We start from the raw sequence: 18,739 nt of genomic DNA, 5'->3' as shown, positions 1-18,739 counted from the left end.
AAACTAAAAAGCTTCTGCACACCAAAGGAAACCATCAACAAAATGAAAAGGCAACCTATGGAATGGGAAAATATATTTGCAAATCACATTATCTGATAAATGTCTAATATCTGAAATACATAAGGAATTCATACTACTCAATAGCAAAGCAAAACAAACAACGAACAATCCAACTTACTAAAAAATGGGCAAAAGATCCGAATAGACATTTTTCCAAAGGAGACCTACAGATGGCCAACAGACACATGAAAAGATGCTCTACATTATTAGTCATCAGGGAAATGCAAATCAAAACCATAACAGGATATCTCCTCACACCTGTTAGAATGGATCTTATAAAAAAAGACACAAGAAATAACAAATGTTGGCAAGGATGTGGAGAAAGGGGAATCCTCGTGCACAATTTGTGGGAACGTAAATTTGGTGCAGCCACGGAAACAGTATGGAGGTTCCACAAAAAATTAAAATTGAACTACCCTATGATGCCACAATTCCACTTCTATTTATCAAAACAACCACCAACAACAAAATAAACAACAACAAACAAAAACAAAAACAAAACACTACTCAAAAAGATATATATGCACGTCACATTCACTGCAGCATTATTTACGATAGCAAGATATGGAAACAAGTGTTCATGGATGGATAAGAGGGTAAGAAATTGTGGTGTAAATATACACACTGGGGTACGGTAAGAGCATGGTTTAGAATGGCTCTCTCCCCAGGCCCTTTGCTTAGGAACCTGTCTCTGTTGGTATCACATCCAGCAGTCAGGCATCATTAATCGGTGGCTGATTTCTCTACTGTTTTCAGCAATACCTTATGCCATACAATATTCAAGTATGATACAATTAAATTTAAATCCCTCTGCAAGGATAGTTTTGGGGGGCAATATGTAGAGGTTTCTTTCTGACCCCAGGAAGACTCTTGTCTTTTTCCCTGGCTCTCCTTGGCAAACTAGCCAGCCCAAGATTTGTTACTCAGCTTTCACGGGGTCATTAGCTTCCTTTAAATTGCCTGCACTGTTTCAGAGAGTACCTTTAGGCTTGATCTTTCCCATAATCTGTTCCAGGTATAGCCAGTTCCATTGGGGAGAGCCTCGAAGCACTCTGCTCTTCGACCACCCCTTCACCAGGGCGAAATATGGGTCACTGCTCCAGAGCTGAGGACAGGGACAGTTACCTACTTCTCTCAGTGGCACTTCCGCATTATGATTACGGTTCTGGGCCGGGCAGTAGCCTCTAGTCTTCCCAGCACAGAACCTCTGCCCTATGAGTGAGCTTGGGTGAGGGCTTTTGGGGCTCCAGTTTTCTTAGCTGGCCATCCCCAAAGTGGAGCCTCTGCCCTATGAGCAGGGGCTGGGTGCAGGGAGGAGCTCTTGACTTCCTGGTCATTCTTGCCCGGAGTTTAGTCTCTGAAAAAGAGAGCTTTGGAGGGATTTAAAAAATGTTGGTGCCTTGTGCCTCTTGGGGGGTACCTTAGGCTTTGCTTGAGCCTGGGGAACTGGGAGCTCCATCTTGTTGGACATACCCACCCAGACTGGAGCTTCCCTCATGCTGATTCAGTGCGGATGTGGATAGGACAGGAAGTAGCTCATGGCACAAGTGCTACAGATTGTGTTCGTACCAAAATTTAGTAGATTTTCTTGAACAAATGTTTCCTTATTTGCTGTTTGCTCTTAGGACAATTTCCAGAGATTATATGTGGTAGTGTTCACCAGTTAAGACTGTTTCACTCTGAATTGGTCCAAGAAGCCCCTCATGATGCCAATTCAGAAGTTATCTTTAAGATTTAATTTTTAATGATTTATTCCTAGCTTAATAATGGGTATTAAATGTTTATCAGTCATAGTCCATCCTTCCTGTGCTATGTGTTATGGACCTTTTGGGCTAGTATTTATGTGAGATTTTTGAATTAATATTTATAAATAAATTTGATGGTTAGTTTTCTCTATGCTAGTTTTGACAGGTCTTAATATTGATGTAATATTTACTTTATAAAAGAACTTGGCTTAAATGTATACAGTAATGCATGTCAATTATTTCTCAACAAAACTAGGGGGGAAAACCCTACTTGGAATAATTTCCTCTTTTCTCTATGCTCCAGGAAAGTTTTTATAGGTTTTACTATGAAATTCACTGAACCTGGTGCTGTCTTAGGACTAGAACTTTGACAATTTTTCTGTTTCTTCTCCGTCTGTAGCAGAGATTTCTCACTGACCACCCAACATTCATTTTCCTTTTCCTCTTCAGAGCCACAATCCTGATTCTAACTGGAATACAGGACAATGTTTTGCAGCCTCCCAAGCAGCTGGCTGTGGCCTTGAGACTACGTTCCAGTCAATGGGACACCTGTGGAAGTGCTGTGGGGCTCTCAGCGAAGGGCCTACAGGGAGTTGGCTCAGCTAGGACTAGAATTCTTTCATTCTGCTTTTCTTACCCCTTTACTCTTATACTGTAGATGTGACTGCTGGAGATCTAGCAGCCTCACTGGATCTTAAGTTGATCTTGAGAAATGTCAGCAGACACCACAACGGTTTAACAGAAATGTATAAGACTATAGCCCTGGAAACAACGTGTGTGTGTGTGTGTGTGTGTGTGTGTGCATGTGCGTGTATCTCCCTATATGACACAATGGAACTGCCATATCTGTCCTAAACTGTCTCTATACTTCTTTTTTTTTTTAAGATTTTATTTATTTATTTGACAGACAGAGATCACAAGTAGGCAGAGAGGCAGGCAGAGAGAGAGAGAGGGGGGAAGCAGGCTCCCTGCTGAGCAGAGAGCCCAATGTGGGGCTCGATCCCAGGACCCTGAGATCATGACCTGAGCTGAAGGCAGAGGCTTTAACCCACTGAGCCACCCAGGCGCCCCTATACTTCTTTTATAAAAAAGAAAAATGAAGTTTTATTTAAGCCACTATTACTTGGACTGTTTTATCATATTTAATGAAACCTGATTCTAAGAAATATGTAGTCTCTTTAAATTTCCTGACCTTTCTGAAGTTCATTTTAGTAATTTGTAATTTTACAGAAAATCCTATGTTAGCATGGCCAACTGGTACAAGTAAATAATAAAGTATAACAAATGAAAATTTAACAGCTGAGCTCCAAAGAAAGAACAGGGAATTCCCTGGCACCAGAAGTGAGGAGGGAACCTGCAGGTACTGTGCAAGGTTGTGAAATGGCCCTAAAGAAACCTTCAGCAATCCTGTGCCTGGACACAGGTCGTCAGTAAGGCGGTGTACTGAGCTAGCTATTTCTCTTTCTTAAAGATCTTATATTTATTTGAGAGAGAGAGAAAGCATGAGTGGTGGGGAAGGGCAGAGAGAGGGAGAAGCAGACTCCCCGCTGAGCAGGAAGCTCAATGTGGGAGTGGATCCCAAGACCCCAGGATCATGACCTGATCCTAAAGCAGATGCTTACCGACTGAGCCAAGGTGTCCCTACCTATGTCTGTGTAACATATTACTTCAAAACTCAGTAGCTTGAAATGATATTTATTATCTTTCACAATTCCTGTAACTCAGGAACTCAGGAATACAGGAAGTAGGTAATTCTAGCCTAGGGTCTTCCACGAGGTTCCAGTCAAGGCTCAGCCAAGGCTGCTGTTGTCCTGGACCAGGGCCGGAGGACTTCCTCCCAACAGGGTTCGCTAGCAAGGCCGGCCCACGGGAGGCCTCAGTTCCCTCGGGGGCTGCACCCGTGCCCCCCACCCCCACCCCGGCTCACTGATGCGATGGCATGGCAGCTCGCTTCTCTCCGGGAACGACCTGTGAGGCAGCTGGACGCCCCGTTCTTCCATGATCTACGATCTAGCCTCACGTGTCACACCCCACTCCCCAGTCTGGCTGGGAGAAGTGACAAGTCAGCTCACACAGTGTTGGGTTCCTGGTTCTGCGTGTGAGGAGCGTGCAAGTTACCAGTCTGTCCCGAACACTGAGAAATCAGTAACTCTTCAGGATGCAGGAGAGAGGGGCAGACATGGCAAACTGCGGACCCATGACTGGAGAGACCGTTGAATCCAGGGACGGAAGGTGTGGGAAGCAGACCCTCAGGAGTAGTGACTGTGCCCCACCAAGCAAGGGGAGGAAAGCCCGAACACGAATTGAGGCACGGCCGGAGGCTCCGTGTGGGCAACTCTGAGAGTTTATAAAAACGCCGGGGGGGGGGGGGACACACCAGGGAGCACCAGTCACAGGGCAGCCCCCTCAATACTTACCTCCAGGAGCTTGACCAGTTTCCACAGGAAACAGCAGAGAAAAACGCCCTTGTGCTTCCAGCTGGAGGAGAGGAAAAAGGGAACCGTTTTTAGGTATGCCAGAGCATCCTGTTCTTTTTTAAAAAGCTGCCTTCAGGGGAGACTAGTTAACCCAAGCCTAACCTGCTGGGGAGCCATCAGATCCTCCCCGACCTGGGGGAAGACAAATCTCCAATTCAGCCGGCTCTAGCCTTCCTTGTGAGAGAAGGGAATCACCGGTCTCAGCCACCACGTCCCACTGAAGACAGGAGGACACTAAGGAACACTTGTGAAGTTCAGTCCAGACACAAAGATTCACTGAAAGCAAAATTCAACTGAGTAAATTTTAAAGATCTTACTGGCTTTATTCAGCAATTCATGAATCGGGCAGCACCCCGTGTATCAGAGGGAGAGGAGCCATGCAAACCGGAAGATTAAACGCAGAGGGTCTAGGGATAAGGAAGCTACTCTGGGCAGAAAAAGTGGGTTGGTCATTCCCGGGACACGTTCCTGTAGCGGCGACAGGCACCTACCAGGCACATTCCCTAGCTAGCCCTGACCAGCTGATTCCTGATCAACTGGTTTACTTATGATTCTAGTTCGAGGAGAGCCAAAATGGTATTTAAGTTACATCTCAGTTTGATGATGTGAGGCTTAGCATAGGTGAGTGCATCTGGGGCTAGCTGTCTTATTTTTTTTTTTTAAGATTTTATTTATTTATTTGAGAGAGAAAGCACAAGCAGGCGGAGGATCAGGTAGAGGGAGATGCAGATTCTCTGCTGTGTAGGGAGACCCACATGGGGCTTAATCCCAGGACCCTGAAATCATGACCAGAGCCTAAGGGAAATGGTTAAAAAACTGAGCCACCCAGGCATCCCTGTCTTGTTTTTAGTAAAAGAATACTTTTGGGGCACCTGGGTGGCTCAGTTGGTTAAGTGGTCAACTCTTGATTCGACTCAGGTCATGCTCTCAGGGTCATGGGATTGTGCTCCAACTTAGGCTCTGTGCTGGCTGTAGAATCTGTAGAATCTGCTTGGGATTCTCTTTGCCCCTCCCCCCAACTCTCTCCCACCCTGCCCATGCACGTGCTAAGACAAATAAATAGATTAATTAATAATAATAATATAAAGTAATAATAGACTGCTTCCCACACCTTGCCACCACATTGCTAAAGGCTATTTTAAAGCACTTCCTTCTACTTAGTACATCTTGTCTGGCTCTCAAGAGAAAAAGGACAAGACATAACAAAAGATAAAAAACACAATTTGAAAACATGGCACAAGCATCAGAACGACACATGGCAGGAATGCTGAAATGATCAGACCATAAATTTAAAATAACTGTGAAAAATGTGCTCAGGGCTCTAACAGAGAAAGCAGACAGTGTGCAAGAAAGTGCACCGGCAATGTCAGCAGATGGAAATCTGAACCAAAAAAAGCAGCCAAAAAACCAAAGAACCAAAAAAGAACCAAAAAAAGTAGCACTAGACATGAAAAGCGCTGTAACAAAACTGAAGAGTGCCTTTAATGGGCTCCCTAGAAAACTGGGCACAGACGAGGAAGGAATCTCTGAACCAGAGGATAAATTCAGCTGACACTCAAGAAGAATGGAATTAGACTCTGCATTTGGAAGGAGGGAGTGTAAGGGAATTTGTAGATATATGTTAAAACCACAACAAACGGGGTACGTGGGTGGCTCAGTTCGTAAAGCCTCTGCCTTTGGCTCATGGCTCAGATCATGATCTCGGGGTCCTGGGATCAAGCCCCCATCAGGCTCCCTGCTCCATGGGGATTCTGCTTCTCCCTCTCCTTCTGCCTCTCCCCTCCCCTTGCTCGTTTTCTATCTCTCTCTCTCTCTCAAATAAATAAATAAACAAAATCTTAAAAAAAACAAAACAAACACAACCCCATAGTGACACTTCCAAGCCCAAGAACACAGGGCACTTCCACAGATAAACAAAATAATCTGTCTTGAGAATGAGCAGTGGCAGAAAATAACAGACCACAGGAGTAAGCATTTACCCTGGAAAAAGTCTGCAGAAATGAGCAGCAGAGTTAGCTCACTAAGAGCTTCAGATACACAATGATCTGAAGGAAATGGTAAGATGCATTTAGAACATTTAACTATTTTTCAGACCCCTAGAAGCCATAAATGGAAAAATAACATATAAAGTGAGAAGAGCAGACTGATTTGAAAAAATCAAATAAAACATCAGGAAATGAAATACATGGGCATTGAGATGAAAATCTACGTGAAATAAACAACATACTAAACATAGCTCATGGAGAATAAGTAAACTGTAAGGCTGATCTGAAGACATAGATCAAAGAGAGATGAAGATCAGCAAAACACAGTGGAAGTAAGAGACCCGGTGGACAGCGTGAGAAAGCCCAGTCCCCACCAGTAACAGGAGAGCCAAGAGAACTCTGAGGGAGAGGCTGACTGAGAGTTGCAGGAATTGATGGAAGACCTAAATCTCAAGTTGGAAGAAGCACTTCAAAGTGTCGAAAGAAAAGAAGTGTCAGCGTTCCAAGCAGACAGTTCAGGAGGGCTCCTTCACTGCAAATACATGGAAACCAACACTCAAGGGAGAGAGTAAATGAAAACATGTTCACACAAAGCCTAAGGGAACTTGCCATGGCCAAATCTTCAAGAAAGCCTCAGTGAGTAAAACCAATGTGTTAGAACACATAATGTGAAAATCTAAGTAGTCACTGATTATAAAAACCCAGTAATAATAATTGTAAACTTGAGGTCAAGTGTAACTAAAATACTAGTCAACAGTGGTGCCTGGGTGGCTCAGTGGGTTAAGCCGCTGCTCAGGTCATGATCTCAGGGTCCTGGGATCGACTCCCGCATCAGGCTCTCTGCTCAGCAGGGAGCCTGCTTCCTCCTCTCTCTCTCTCTCTCTGCCTGCCTCTCTGCCTACTTGTGATCTCTCTCTGTCAAATAAATAAATAAAATCTTTAAAAAATATATAAAATAAAAAATAAAATACTAGCCAACAGTTGCAGCTCCTGGGAGTCATTCAGGTTTCGTGCAATACCACAGAGAAGGCACACACAGACATTAGTTTCATAATCTCATAAATCAGGTGGGCATACTGAAATTTTATGTGTCATCAGTAAAAAGAAAGACTAAAAATATATAATTTTCAAACATGTAAATGGGAGAAAGAGAAGAAAATATAAATTAACCAACATAAAACAGGAATAGAGAAAAAATTAAAGAAAGATCATGGAAAAAGGAAAGGCAAAATTGGGTGGTAGCAATAAACTGATAATCATAATAAACAATTGGATTAAATTGATGAGTTAAAAGACAAGATTAAACATAAGAAATTTTATAAAGAGCTGGGGCACCTGGGTGGCTCAGTTGTTAAGCATCTGCTTTCAACTCAGGTCATGATCCAGGGTCCTGGTATCAGGCCCTGCATCAGGTTCCCGGCTCCCTGCTCAGTGGGGAGCCTGCTTTTGCCTCTCCCACTCCCCTTATTTATGTTCCCTCTTTTGCTGTGTCTCTCTCTGCCAAATAAATAAATAAATTTTTTTAAAAGGAAATTTTATAAAGTCATTAAAATCAATTAAAAATTCAAGTTCTTAGGAATGCAAATCTATGCAATAAAAGTATATAAATTGGAAAGCAAGAAATTATAAAATCAGGATTCAAGATAATGTCCTTTAACTGGGAAATGTGAGTGACAAAGATGAGGGATGCCGAGTGATTGGCCATACAGGTGTTTTTCAAGATCTTCTGTTTGTGTTAATAATGACACATTAATGAGTGCTAGATACTGAATTAACTACCTAACTATCAAACTAATAAATCAAAAGCATGGTATTCATGGACCAATGATGAGTGTATGTGATGAATCATACCAAGGATTATAATTAACCCAATTCTGTACACAGGCTCTCCTTATTTCCAAAAAGGAAATAATTTTATTTAAAAATAGAGGATGGGGGATGCCTGGGTGGCTCAGTGGGTTAAAGCCTCTGCCTTTGACTCAGGTCATGATCCCAGGGCCCTGGAATTGAGTCCCGCATCTGACTCCTTGCTCATCGGGGAGCCTGCTTCTCTCTCTGCCTCTGCCTGCCACTCTGCCTGCTTGTGCTGTCTCTATCTGACAAATAAATAAACAAAATCTTAAAAAAATTAAAAAAATAGAAGTAGAGGATGGGAAAGAGACACTAGGCTAATATTCTCTAAAAGAAATTTTTCATGATAAAGAATTCTTACAAATGAGGAGGGAATATTCTTAATGTTATGAGGATATTTATCAGAAACACAGGGACGTCTGGGTGGCTCAGTTGGTTAAGCGGATGCCTTCAGCTCAGGTCATGATCCCAGCGTCCTGGGATCGAGCCTGCTTCTCCCTCTGCCTCTGCTGCCACTCTGCCTCCCTGTGCTCTCTCTCTTTTTCTCTCTCTCTGGCAAATAAATAAATAAAATCTTTTAAAAATAAAAAATAAAATCGTTTCTTTAAAAAAAAAAAGAAAAACACAAAGAAAATATTATTTTTTGCCAAATCATTAGATACATCCACTCAAAATTAGGAATAAGATAAGGATGACTAATAGTATGACTCCTGCTCACAATGTACTGGAGAGACTGGCTCGTGCATCACAATTAGAGAAAAGAGCAAAGGAAGAAATAAAACTCCTTATTCACAGTAACAGGATTATATAAACATACAGGTATGTTTAGTTCTCAGGCAGAGCTAAGAAACGTGAGGTGTTAAGAGCAGCCACTGGAGGCGGTGGGGCTGTGTTATGGACTGAATATTTGTGTGTCCCCCTCTTATACACATATGTTAAAATTAACTCCACAATGTGATGGTATTTGGACATGGGGCCTTTGGGAGGTAATTAGGGTCAGATGAGGTCATAAGGGTGGGATTAGTGCCCTTTTAAGAAGCTTGCTCTCTGTCTTTGTCTCTGTCTCCCTCTCTCTGTCTCTGAGCTTCAGTTTGTCTGTCTGACTCTCTCTCTCCCCCTCCATCCCCCAGGCACACAAGAGAGGTGCCGTGAGCACAAAGGAAGGTGCAGTCACCTAAGCCTGAGCTGGTGCCCTGAAGCATACCTCCCAGTCTCCAGGACTGTGGGATACCTGGCTGCCATGTGAGCCTCCTGCCTGGCCAGCACCAGCCCACCAGGTGGGGGGGGGCAGGGGGATGGGGCTTCAGTGTGTGTTGGGGAGACGCTGGGAGGGGAGAACTCCTACACCAATTTGGTAGAAAGACTGTTGCAGGGCAAATTTATGTTACATGTGAACTAAATGCTCAGTTCAAGGAAAACAAAGAGTTCTACTCAGGACACATCTTCACTTTTTAATATTAACTTACTTTTTTCTCTCTGCTGCCCTGATGCAAGTATTAATTTATTTCTAAAGCCCACATGACAGCAGTCTGTAATATATATATATATATATATTTTTAATGGAGGTAAAAGAAAAAGTCCCACAAGCATTTTAACTTGGGCGGTCTCTCACTGCTGTCCAACCCTCCTTTTGCCTTGTTATAGATCATATTCAAATTTAGTAATAATGTCGCCTCTTGGAGCACGGTGAGCTGTCCGTGGTCCTGCGCCCTGCCCCACGCCCAGCCGGTGCTCCCCTCCCTTGGCCACCAGGAGTGACGACTTCCTGGGCCACCCACTCAGTACAGAAAGGAGAAAAAGGAGAGGCGGACTCGGCTCAAGAAGGGGTGTCGGGAACCCGGCTGGCTCAATCGGCTAAGCAGCTGCCTTCGGCTCAGGTCAAATAAAACATTTTAGAAAATAAAGAAAGAAAGCACAAGCACCTTATGTGGCTGGTGACCCAACTCCGCGGGCGGCCTTGGACTCGGCACACAGATGGCCTGCAAAGCGGGGACCTGAGAGGCAAGCACGAGGGCCTGTCGGGTGGTCGCGCTCCGCGGACACTGCCGGGCGACCCCGGGAAGCCGGGCGGCACCGTAAACGCCGGAGAGTGAAGCCCGAGGCCGGCTCTAGCGGAACACGCGGGTGCGGCATGGACAGCGCATGGAAACTCGGTCTTCCGTGAGCTCACATGGTTCCAAGGCAGAAGTCCAGGCGCCAAGGCGACTCCGCGCGTCTCCCTCGCCGGCCGGCCGGACGAGGACGGCGCCACTGACCGGAGGGCGGCGCTCCCGGAACCGGAGGCAGCGGCGACCCGCGCGGGCTGGGAGAGGCCGCGCGGGAGACGGGGACGCCGCGGGCCCGTTTACCGCAGCCCGTCATCAGAGCTCCGCGCGCTCGCCAGGAGCCCCGACCCACACAGACCCTGAGCGCTGGGGCCCGGCCGCGCGACGTAGCACGCGCCCGGGAGGGTCTGGCCGCGCTCTCGAAGCCGGGACCTACGGGGCGGTGCGGGCAGGGCGGCCCGGGAGCGGGTGAAGGAGCCCGAGGGAAAGCAGCAGCTCCAGACACCGCACCTTCCGCTTCGGGTGTGCGCAGCCCGCAGGCCAGTACTTGCTGGAAACGCAGCCGCACGCGAGCATGGCCCGCGATCGGGAAGGCCCGCCGCCAGCAACCACTAGACCCGCGCGGCCGCCGCGTGCGTCTTGTGATGGCGGCTGAGGTTGCAGCGGCGGTTGAAGCTCTTCCCGCACTGGGTGCACCGGTGAGGCCGCTCGCCCGTGTGGCTCCTCTGGTGCTCGATGAGGAACGAGCGCCGACCGTAGCTCTTCCCGCACTGGCCGCACTGATGGGGCCTCTCGGCCCGGTGGGTCCGCTGGTGCTGGATGAGACCCGCGCTCTGGCTGAAGGCCTTGCCGCACTCCGCGCAGCGGTACCGCTTCTGTACGTTGTGGATGCCGCGGTGGTTGAAGAGACCCGAGCTCCGACTGAAGGTCTTCCCGCACTCCTTACACTCATACGGCCTCTCCCCGGTGTGGATCCTCCGATGGCGCACAAGGCCTGCGCTCTGGGCGAAGCTCTTCCCACACGCGTCACACTTGTGCCCTCGCTCCGCTCGGAGGCCGCCCCGGCGCCCCGCTGCCCAACCCGCAGGGTCACTGGGTTCTCCATGTTGGGGATCCTGGGGGGATTCCTCCAAAGTCTATCCGTAAAATATTTCCCCATGGGACGCCACTGTCTTAGGACAGTCTTTTCTCAGCACCAGCTCTCTGTCCTCAGCCTTGGTCATTGCATCTGAAAGAGAGGAGACCAGGCAAATGTCATTTGTTTCCCGAGTCTATGGGACGGTCACCGTGGCACAAAAGGACAGGTGGCTCCGAACCTGACGTGGCCCCACATCGCAGAGCAGAGAGGAGGTTAGAAACAGCAGGGCTGGGGTTCCTGGATGGTTCAGTCCTAAGTGTCTGCCTTGGGCTCAGGTTGTGATCCCTGGGGTCTTGATTTCAAACCCCGCAATGGGCTCCCTACTCCACAGGAAGCCTGCTTCTCCCTCTCCCACTCCCCCTGCGTGTTCCCTCTCTCGCTGTGTGTGTCTCTCTCTCTGTCAAATAAATAAATAAAGTCTTAAAAAACAGCAGGGTCAGTGTGGTAACACCTTCCTCCAGGTAATAAGAAGTCTGGCCTCCTTGGCAAAATGTGGCTAAGTCCAACCTTACTTGGCCTGGGCCTGGAGAGAATTCTTTCTATGTCTTCATGGGGAGGGGTGGGTCAAGACCAGGGTGGCTTTGCTTAGTTCTCCCTTAGAACTCCCTCACCATGGGGCATCTGGTGGCTCAGTCAGCTCAGATCATGAGCCTGGGACTGAGCCCTGGATCAGGCTCCGGGCTCAGCATGGAATCTGCTTGAGATTCTCTCTGTCCCTCTACCCCTACCCCCATTCGCACACACTCTCTCTAAAACACAGGTAAATAAATCTTAAAAAAAAAAAGCCCTCCCCCCTTTTGAAGTGGGGAGCCTCACAGTGACCAAGGGAAGTCACCCCTGTACTTATGCATTCCTTTATGGGACAAGTATTCAATCCCACCATTCCAGGGGTGTCAGGAGTACTTGACAAGCGTGAAATCAGCACCACCCCAGGGTGTTCCCCACACAGGGCCTTCACTGGCTCTGCTCAGACGGCAGCAAGTCTCCCTCCCTCGTTCCTTCAAGTTTTCACTCAGATCCCATTTCCTTACTGCTCCCTATTACTGCAATCAGCTCGCCACACACCACACTCACAGTCTCCCTCCCCTGCTTCCTTCTGCCACATGCCACAGCTTGCCACCCTCTAACACCCTGCATCACCTCCCTGTTTGTCTCCGCCTTGCCACAATCTAATCTCCACGACAGCAGGATCTTTCTGTTTTGTTCCTTGAATCATGGGTGGCACAGGCAGTTTTCAATAAATATTTGTTGAATGAATAAAAGAAAGCATTAAACCAATCCTACTACTATGGCCTCAAATGACGGCCCAGGGACAGGCACCTGCAGCAAACACTCCTGACAGAACCGGCCCCTCCTGGATATCGTCCAGCCAACCCCAGCAGACCTGGAGGAGTTGAAGGCAAGAATGGAGACAGACCCAAACTGTCCAAACACCCTGGAACAGCCCTGTGGTATCCTCAGGATGTCTTGGGCTCTGCAGGTAGGAAGAGCCTGGTATCCTCAGGATGTCTTGGGCTCAGGCGTCAGGAAGACATGACTGCCAAGTGACCCATGAGCTGGACCCCGACCACTGGAAGCTCCTCACCCTGTCCTCTGTCCTGGAATGTGAGTTCTACCTGACTTCCCCACTCTCAGGAGACGCCCCAAGGCCAGTGACAGTGACAAGAAGACAACACCATCTGGATAGTACACAAGACTGAAGCCAGATAAGGACTCTGCTGAAACTTTTACGATGGGTGTGGAGAGCTACTCACACTGCCGTTACCCAGAAGAGCCTCCCATGTAAGCCTCCTTTGCTTATTAAAACCATCACCTGCCGCTGTCTTTGGTCTCTCCCTGCCCCCCACAGGAGGGGCTGGTTTCAGCTTACTCCTGGGAAGCTCTCAAGGAGCCTGTGCACCAACATATTTCTTCCTTGCAAACCAGAGAGCCCAAGATCAGCCTCCAACCCTCCTCTTTTTACCAAAACATCCAGCTCTTTCTCCCACATCTGACTACTGACCCTCACACACCCAAACAGGAGCCTCTGCAGACTCCTCTGTTGCTAGACCGTGTCCTCCTGCTCCTTTTGGCTGGGGGATGACAATAGGTCTGGAAAACAGAAATGCATCTGCAGAGAAGTAAGGGCCACGAGTGGGATCAGTACTGCCCTTCTGCCTTCACACTTACATTTGAAATGTACAAGAGAACTGCATAGAATATAAAAACAAAGACACTTCTCACCTATTACCATATACACAGCCTCCTGTGACTCATAAAGCACCGTTGCAACTGTTTTCAAACTAACACACCACAAAACCCCCTGAGGTTATTACCCCACCTCCTGAAAGAAGTGAAGAACAAATAAAAGGTAAACACATAGCATGACAGACTCTGCATGTATGCAGAGAAAGTCTGGAAAATACACAGCAATTTGACAAGAGTGGTTAGTCCTGGGGAATAAAATTTGGAGAGCTTTCATGTTTTACTATATAAACTGCTATATTATTTGGATTTGTTTTTACCATCAGCAGTTCTAAAAGGAACTCAAATTCAATGATACAAAGTAACCTTACATGTTGCTTAGTTAAAAAAAAAAAATGAAGAGCTGGAACTTGGATTCAGTCCTTTTGATCTCAAACACTGGGTTGCTTTGCAAAACTGGCGTTTCCTGAAGACACAGACTTGCAATGTTAGTCCTGTAAGAGAACTCTGATTTGTAGATGCCCTCAGGACACTCTCCTGCAGCCACAGAAAATGCTTAATGGATGACTGGATGGAGGGAGGGAGTGATGGACAGACAGGAGGAAGGACTTGCTCAGATGGGCTTCCTGAAAGAAGGGGCTCCCAGTAAGGTTCTAGATGCCATTCAGAAGGCAGAAGAAAGGAAAAGATGGCTGGAAAATAAAAAGCACAAGTTCACGGGGAGATGAGGAAGAAACAAAAGAACAGACGACAAAGATGTTCATGAAGGAGGAAAATGAAACCAAAGCATTTTTTTAAAGACATATTTATTTTATATATATAAGAGAGGGCACAAGTGTGGGAAGGGTCAGAGGGAGAGAAAATCTCCAGCAGACTCCCCATGGAGTATGGAGCCCTGAGATCATGACCTGAGGAGAAATCAAGAATGGACACTTAACGGACTGAGCCACCCAGGTGCCCAGAACCCAAAGGACTTTCAATCGGATGAGTTCAGAGGAGCCAAAGGAAGGTCTGCTGAGTAAAAGAAGTCACTCAAAAATATCTTTTTAAGTCAAGAGATGTGTTCCAAATGGCAGAAATCCGGGATAACCATACGACCGCTAGGGCAGACGAAATAAACGGGCGGGAGGCAGCGCAACAAGGGAAGCAGGGCTTTGCTCTGCACAGGGATGGCGGGAGAACAGAACCAGCAGATGCACCACTGGATCATTGGACAGCCAAGCCTCAGTAAGAGGTGCCGACGTCCGGTGTGAGAAATCAGACGGAAGCTGCGGCAGGGACGGCCGGGACGGGAAGGCAGCTGGCTCGGCCCCATGTGCCCAGGACGGCACCCACCACGATGTGCCCCGCCAGGGAGCGGAGGAGGCTGGTTCCACTGGACTCCCGCATCCAGTCCGCCAGCCACGGAGCGTGCTTACTGCATTCCCCCGCAGCGCCAGTCAGACTGGCAAGGGCAGCCAGAAGGACAGCCTGCCAAGTGCCTTCGGTCAGCTGGTCGCATTCAGTACTACAACCCCCTTCTGTGGTGTGCACTTGCTTGACAGTTGTGTCAGCTTTCTTCCGCCCAGTCACGTGATGAAGCCCCCGACTGTATTTAGAGCTAGGGGCTTTTAGGAAAGCAATTCTGGTAATTCAGGGCCCTAATCCAACAGGATTGATGTCCTTAAAAGGGGGAGAAACACCAGAGCTTTCTCTCCCTCCCGCTCTCTCCCTGTCTCACTCCCTCACTTCCCCCCTTCCCAACCCCAAGACACACATGCCCAGAGACAGGCACCTGTGAGAACAAACCAAGACAGGTCTCACCAACAGCCTGCCTGCAGGCACCATGATCTTGGACATCAGCCTCCAGAACTGTGAGAAGATAAATGTCTGCTGTGTAAGCCCCTCGGTGTGTGCTAGTCTACTACGAGCGCCCAAGCAGACTAAGGCGATGCTATGATCAACCCCACTCTGGAGATGAGGGAACTGAGAGCAGATGGTTAAGTGACCCACCCACGTACAAGTAGCTTCCAGAGGCAAAGCCAGGAGCTGATCCTGTCTATATAGCGATTCTCTAAAGCTTTTCCCCACAGTGATTCCTGGAGGCCTCCCTGAGCTGCCATGTGCCAGGAGACCAGAGAGCCTCCAGGATGGGACTGGGCGGGGGAGCCTGAGTGTGAGGTAAGGGACACAGTGAGTGCACTGTGCACCAGAAACATGGAGTATTGCTTTACCTGGCAAAGGGACTTCTGATCACCTGGTTCCTTGGGTCTGGGCTTTTTATTTGTTTTGGCTGAGGGTGGGGTGGGGAGGAGAGCTGCTCAGCACCAAAAAAATCCTGTCCCTCACCTGTCTCTCCAACAGTGTGGGGCTGCTGAGCAGTGTCACAGGTGAGCTGGGGCTCCTCAGCCTGAGACTGGAGGCTCAGTGAAGTTGGTGCCCCCAGAGGCACTTCTTCAGAGAGGACTTCTTGCCCCTGTGTGTGGGCTATGACCTGGGAACAAAGAGATGAGATCTGACTTCCTGGAAAGTACCAGGAAGCAGGGTTAGAGTTAGTCAAGGGGATACAAAACAACAGATTCAAGGGTCATGCACATATACTTTTTCTTGGCCGATCTCCCTTCCTACCTCATGTTGTGGCTCATCGAGCTCTCTCTCCAGATCCTCCAGCAAAATCACAGCCTCTTCCCCACTCTCTGGGCTGTGCTCCCGCACCCAGGCCTGCAGCTCCTCGGGCAGGATGGTCAGGAACTGCTCCAGCACCAGCAGCTCCACGATCTGCTCCTTGGTGCTCACATGTGGCCTCAACCACTGGCGGCAGAGTTCCTGGAGTCGGGTGAGGGCCTCCCTGGGTCCCGGGGTCTCCTGGTAGCACAGCTGTCGAAAGTGCCTTCGGAAAATTTCCCTCCCCAGAAGATTACTAGGTTTCAGCCTGGACTCCTGCGTTCGGACACGACTTTCCATCTCCACTTTCACTGTCAGAAGTTCTTCCCAAACTTCAGGAGCTTGCCCATCCAAGGGGAAAACCTCCTTCGAGTCTGTATTCATCTTGTCCTTGAAGAATTTAAAAAGCACCCTCCAGCTGGAGCTATGTTTTAGAAACACCTTTGAAGTTTCCCTCCTAAGCAGTAAAAACCACCGTTTACCTAGAAAAATGGCAATAACTAATGATGGGCCCTGATTATACAAGCAAACGTTACAGGTCCCAGGGCTCTTCACTGAAAGTAAAGTCACTTGGGGACCAAAGGATGGGAAGAATGGAGAATATAAGACCGTAATGTGCAAAAAGCATGCACTTTCAAGTCACTCAGAACTGGGTTTTATTCTGGCTCTAACATTTACTAATTGTGTGATCTTCAGCCAATTTCTTATCTTCTTTCAATCTCAGTCTCTCAAAGTGAAGAAACAGCAACGGAGAATGCTCATGGAGAAATCAGGGGCCAAACAGTTCACTCGGAACGGTTAAAAAGCTCACTCCTTATGTAAAAGTGCAATTAGACGAACTATTCTTGTCTTTGATCAATGAATGAACTTACTTGCATGGGACTCGAGATTTCAATACCAGACCGCGGTTAATGCTCACACGACCCTCTGAAGTTTCATTAACAACCGCTATCTCAGGAGATAGGAAAGGGAGGTCAGGGGAAGTTAAGTACGTTGCCTAAGGTCAAGTTCTTTGTGAGGACAGTCCTAAGAACCCACAGAAGTCCAGGTAGTGCCTGCGACCCAGGAAGCCTGTGGGTCTGCACAATGTCAGCAAGGGCAGCCCCGAAGCTGAATTCCCGCTGGACAGGCGCTGTGGTGGACACGCAGGGAGTGGGCCCTGGGCAAGGGGGTGGGAACGGGACAGGGAGTCCCGCAGCACGCATCTCCCGCAGGCTCCCCGTGAGAGCGCGCGCCAGGGCTCCAGGATGGTGCAGCTAGGGGACAGGGAATGGGCACCTGGGGACAGGGGTGGGTGACAGGAAGGGCAGGGAGTCCCGCAGCACGCATCTCCAGCAGGCTCCCCGTGAGAGCGCGCGCCAGGGCTCCAGGATGGTGCAGCTAGGGGACAGGGAATGGGCACCTGGGGACAGGGGTGGGTGACAGGAAGGGCAGGGAGTCCCGCAGCACGCATCTCCAGCAGGCTCCCCGTGAGAGCGCGCGCCAGGGCTCCAGGATGGTGCAGCTAGGGGACAGGGAATGGGCACCTGGGGACAGGGGTGGGTGACAGGAAGGGCAGGGAGTCCCGCAGCACGCATCTCCAGCAGGCTCCCCGTGAGAGCGCGCGCCAGGGCTCCAGGATGGTGCAGCTAGGGGACAGGGAATGGGCACCTGGGGACAGGGGTGGGTGACAGGAAGGGCAGGGAGTCCCGCAGCACGCATCTCCAGCAGGCTCCCCGTGAGAGCGCGCGCCAGGGCTCCAGGATGGTGCAGCTAGGGGACAGGGAATGGGCACCTGGGGACAGGGGTGGGTGACAGGAAGGGCAGGGAGTCCCGCAGCACGCATCTCCAGCAGGCTCCCCGTGAGAGCGCGCGCCAGGGCTCCAGGATGGTGCAGCTAGGGGACAGGGAATGGGCACCTGGGGACAGGGGTGGGTGACAGGAAGGGCAGGGAGTCCCGCAGCACGCATCTCCAGCAGGCTCCCCGTGAGAGCGCGCGCCAGGGCTCCAGGATCCTGCACCCAAAAGCCGGTCCGCTCACAGCCGCTTAACCCGCTCTCAGAACCGAAAGCTGAGGGACTGAACGTTCTGCTCTGTGCTTACCCTCCGCGTCCCCGAGGCGGTCAGACTCCAGGCGTCTCCTGCCCAGTCAGACCTGCGGCCGCTACTGCAGGGGGCGGCCCTCCAGCCCCGCGGTCCTCCCAGACGCTGCCCGCGCGACGTGTCCCCAAGCCGGGACGACGCGCCCTCTGCGGGGAAGGCTCCCCTTCCACGGCCCTCTCCCCGCCACGCGCGTCCGCCCAGCGGTCCCAGCGCCGACTCACGAGAATCGAACGCGGCCCGGAAGCGGAGAACCGGGCGAGGCGTCGGCGGGAGCGCGCCCGCCGGAACAATGCGCCGCAGCGAGGGCCGCCGGCCGCGCGGGGCGCTCGGGGACGGGAGCACTTCCGGGCCGCTCTAGGATCCCGCGTCTCGGTCTCCCGCCTCCCGCGGCGGAGCACGTGGTTGCAATTTCGCGCCGGGGAAACGGAAGGAACGCCTGCAGCCGAGGCCATTAACTTGAAATTGCTTGTTTTGTTTTGTTGTTGTTGTTGTTTTTAACAAGAATACATTACCTGTGATTTTTTAAAAA

The 18,739-nt window shown here is 49.5% G+C and overlaps 1 protein-coding gene across 6 annotated transcripts in view; it reads right to left on the bottom strand.

Moving 5' to 3' along the window:
- Positions 1–18,218, bottom strand: part of ZSCAN9 (zinc finger and SCAN domain containing 9) — a 38,090-nt gene extending 19,872 nt beyond the window's left edge. For 3 of the 6 annotated variants that reach the window (XM_032338213.1, XM_032338212.1, XM_032338214.1), the window contains exons 1-3: positions 16,093–18,218; positions 15,814–15,958; positions 4,223–4,283 (exon numbers count right to left, since the gene is read on the bottom strand). In XM_032338213.1, coding sequence (XP_032194104.1) covers positions 4,223–4,283; positions 15,814–15,958; positions 16,093–16,512 — 626 coding nt within the window. In that variant the 5' untranslated portion in view covers positions 16,513–18,218. Of the gene's footprint in view, positions 1–4,222; positions 4,284–10,040; positions 11,392–13,783; positions 13,980–15,813; positions 15,959–16,092 lie in introns of those variants that run through there. The other 3 variants (XM_032338215.1, XM_032338211.1, XM_032338210.1) reach the window with 3 other exon arrangements.
- Between the last annotated feature and the right edge of the window lie 521 nt (positions 18,219–18,739).

This window comes from Mustela erminea, chromosome 4 (genome assembly GCF_009829155.1).
Source record: "Mustela erminea isolate mMusErm1 chromosome 4, mMusErm1.Pri, whole genome shotgun sequence".
Lineage (NCBI taxonomy): Eukaryota > Metazoa > Chordata > Mammalia > Carnivora > Mustelidae > Mustela > Mustela erminea.
Note: the sequence above shows the minus strand (reverse complement) of the source record. Positions and strands in the feature narration are given on the sequence as shown.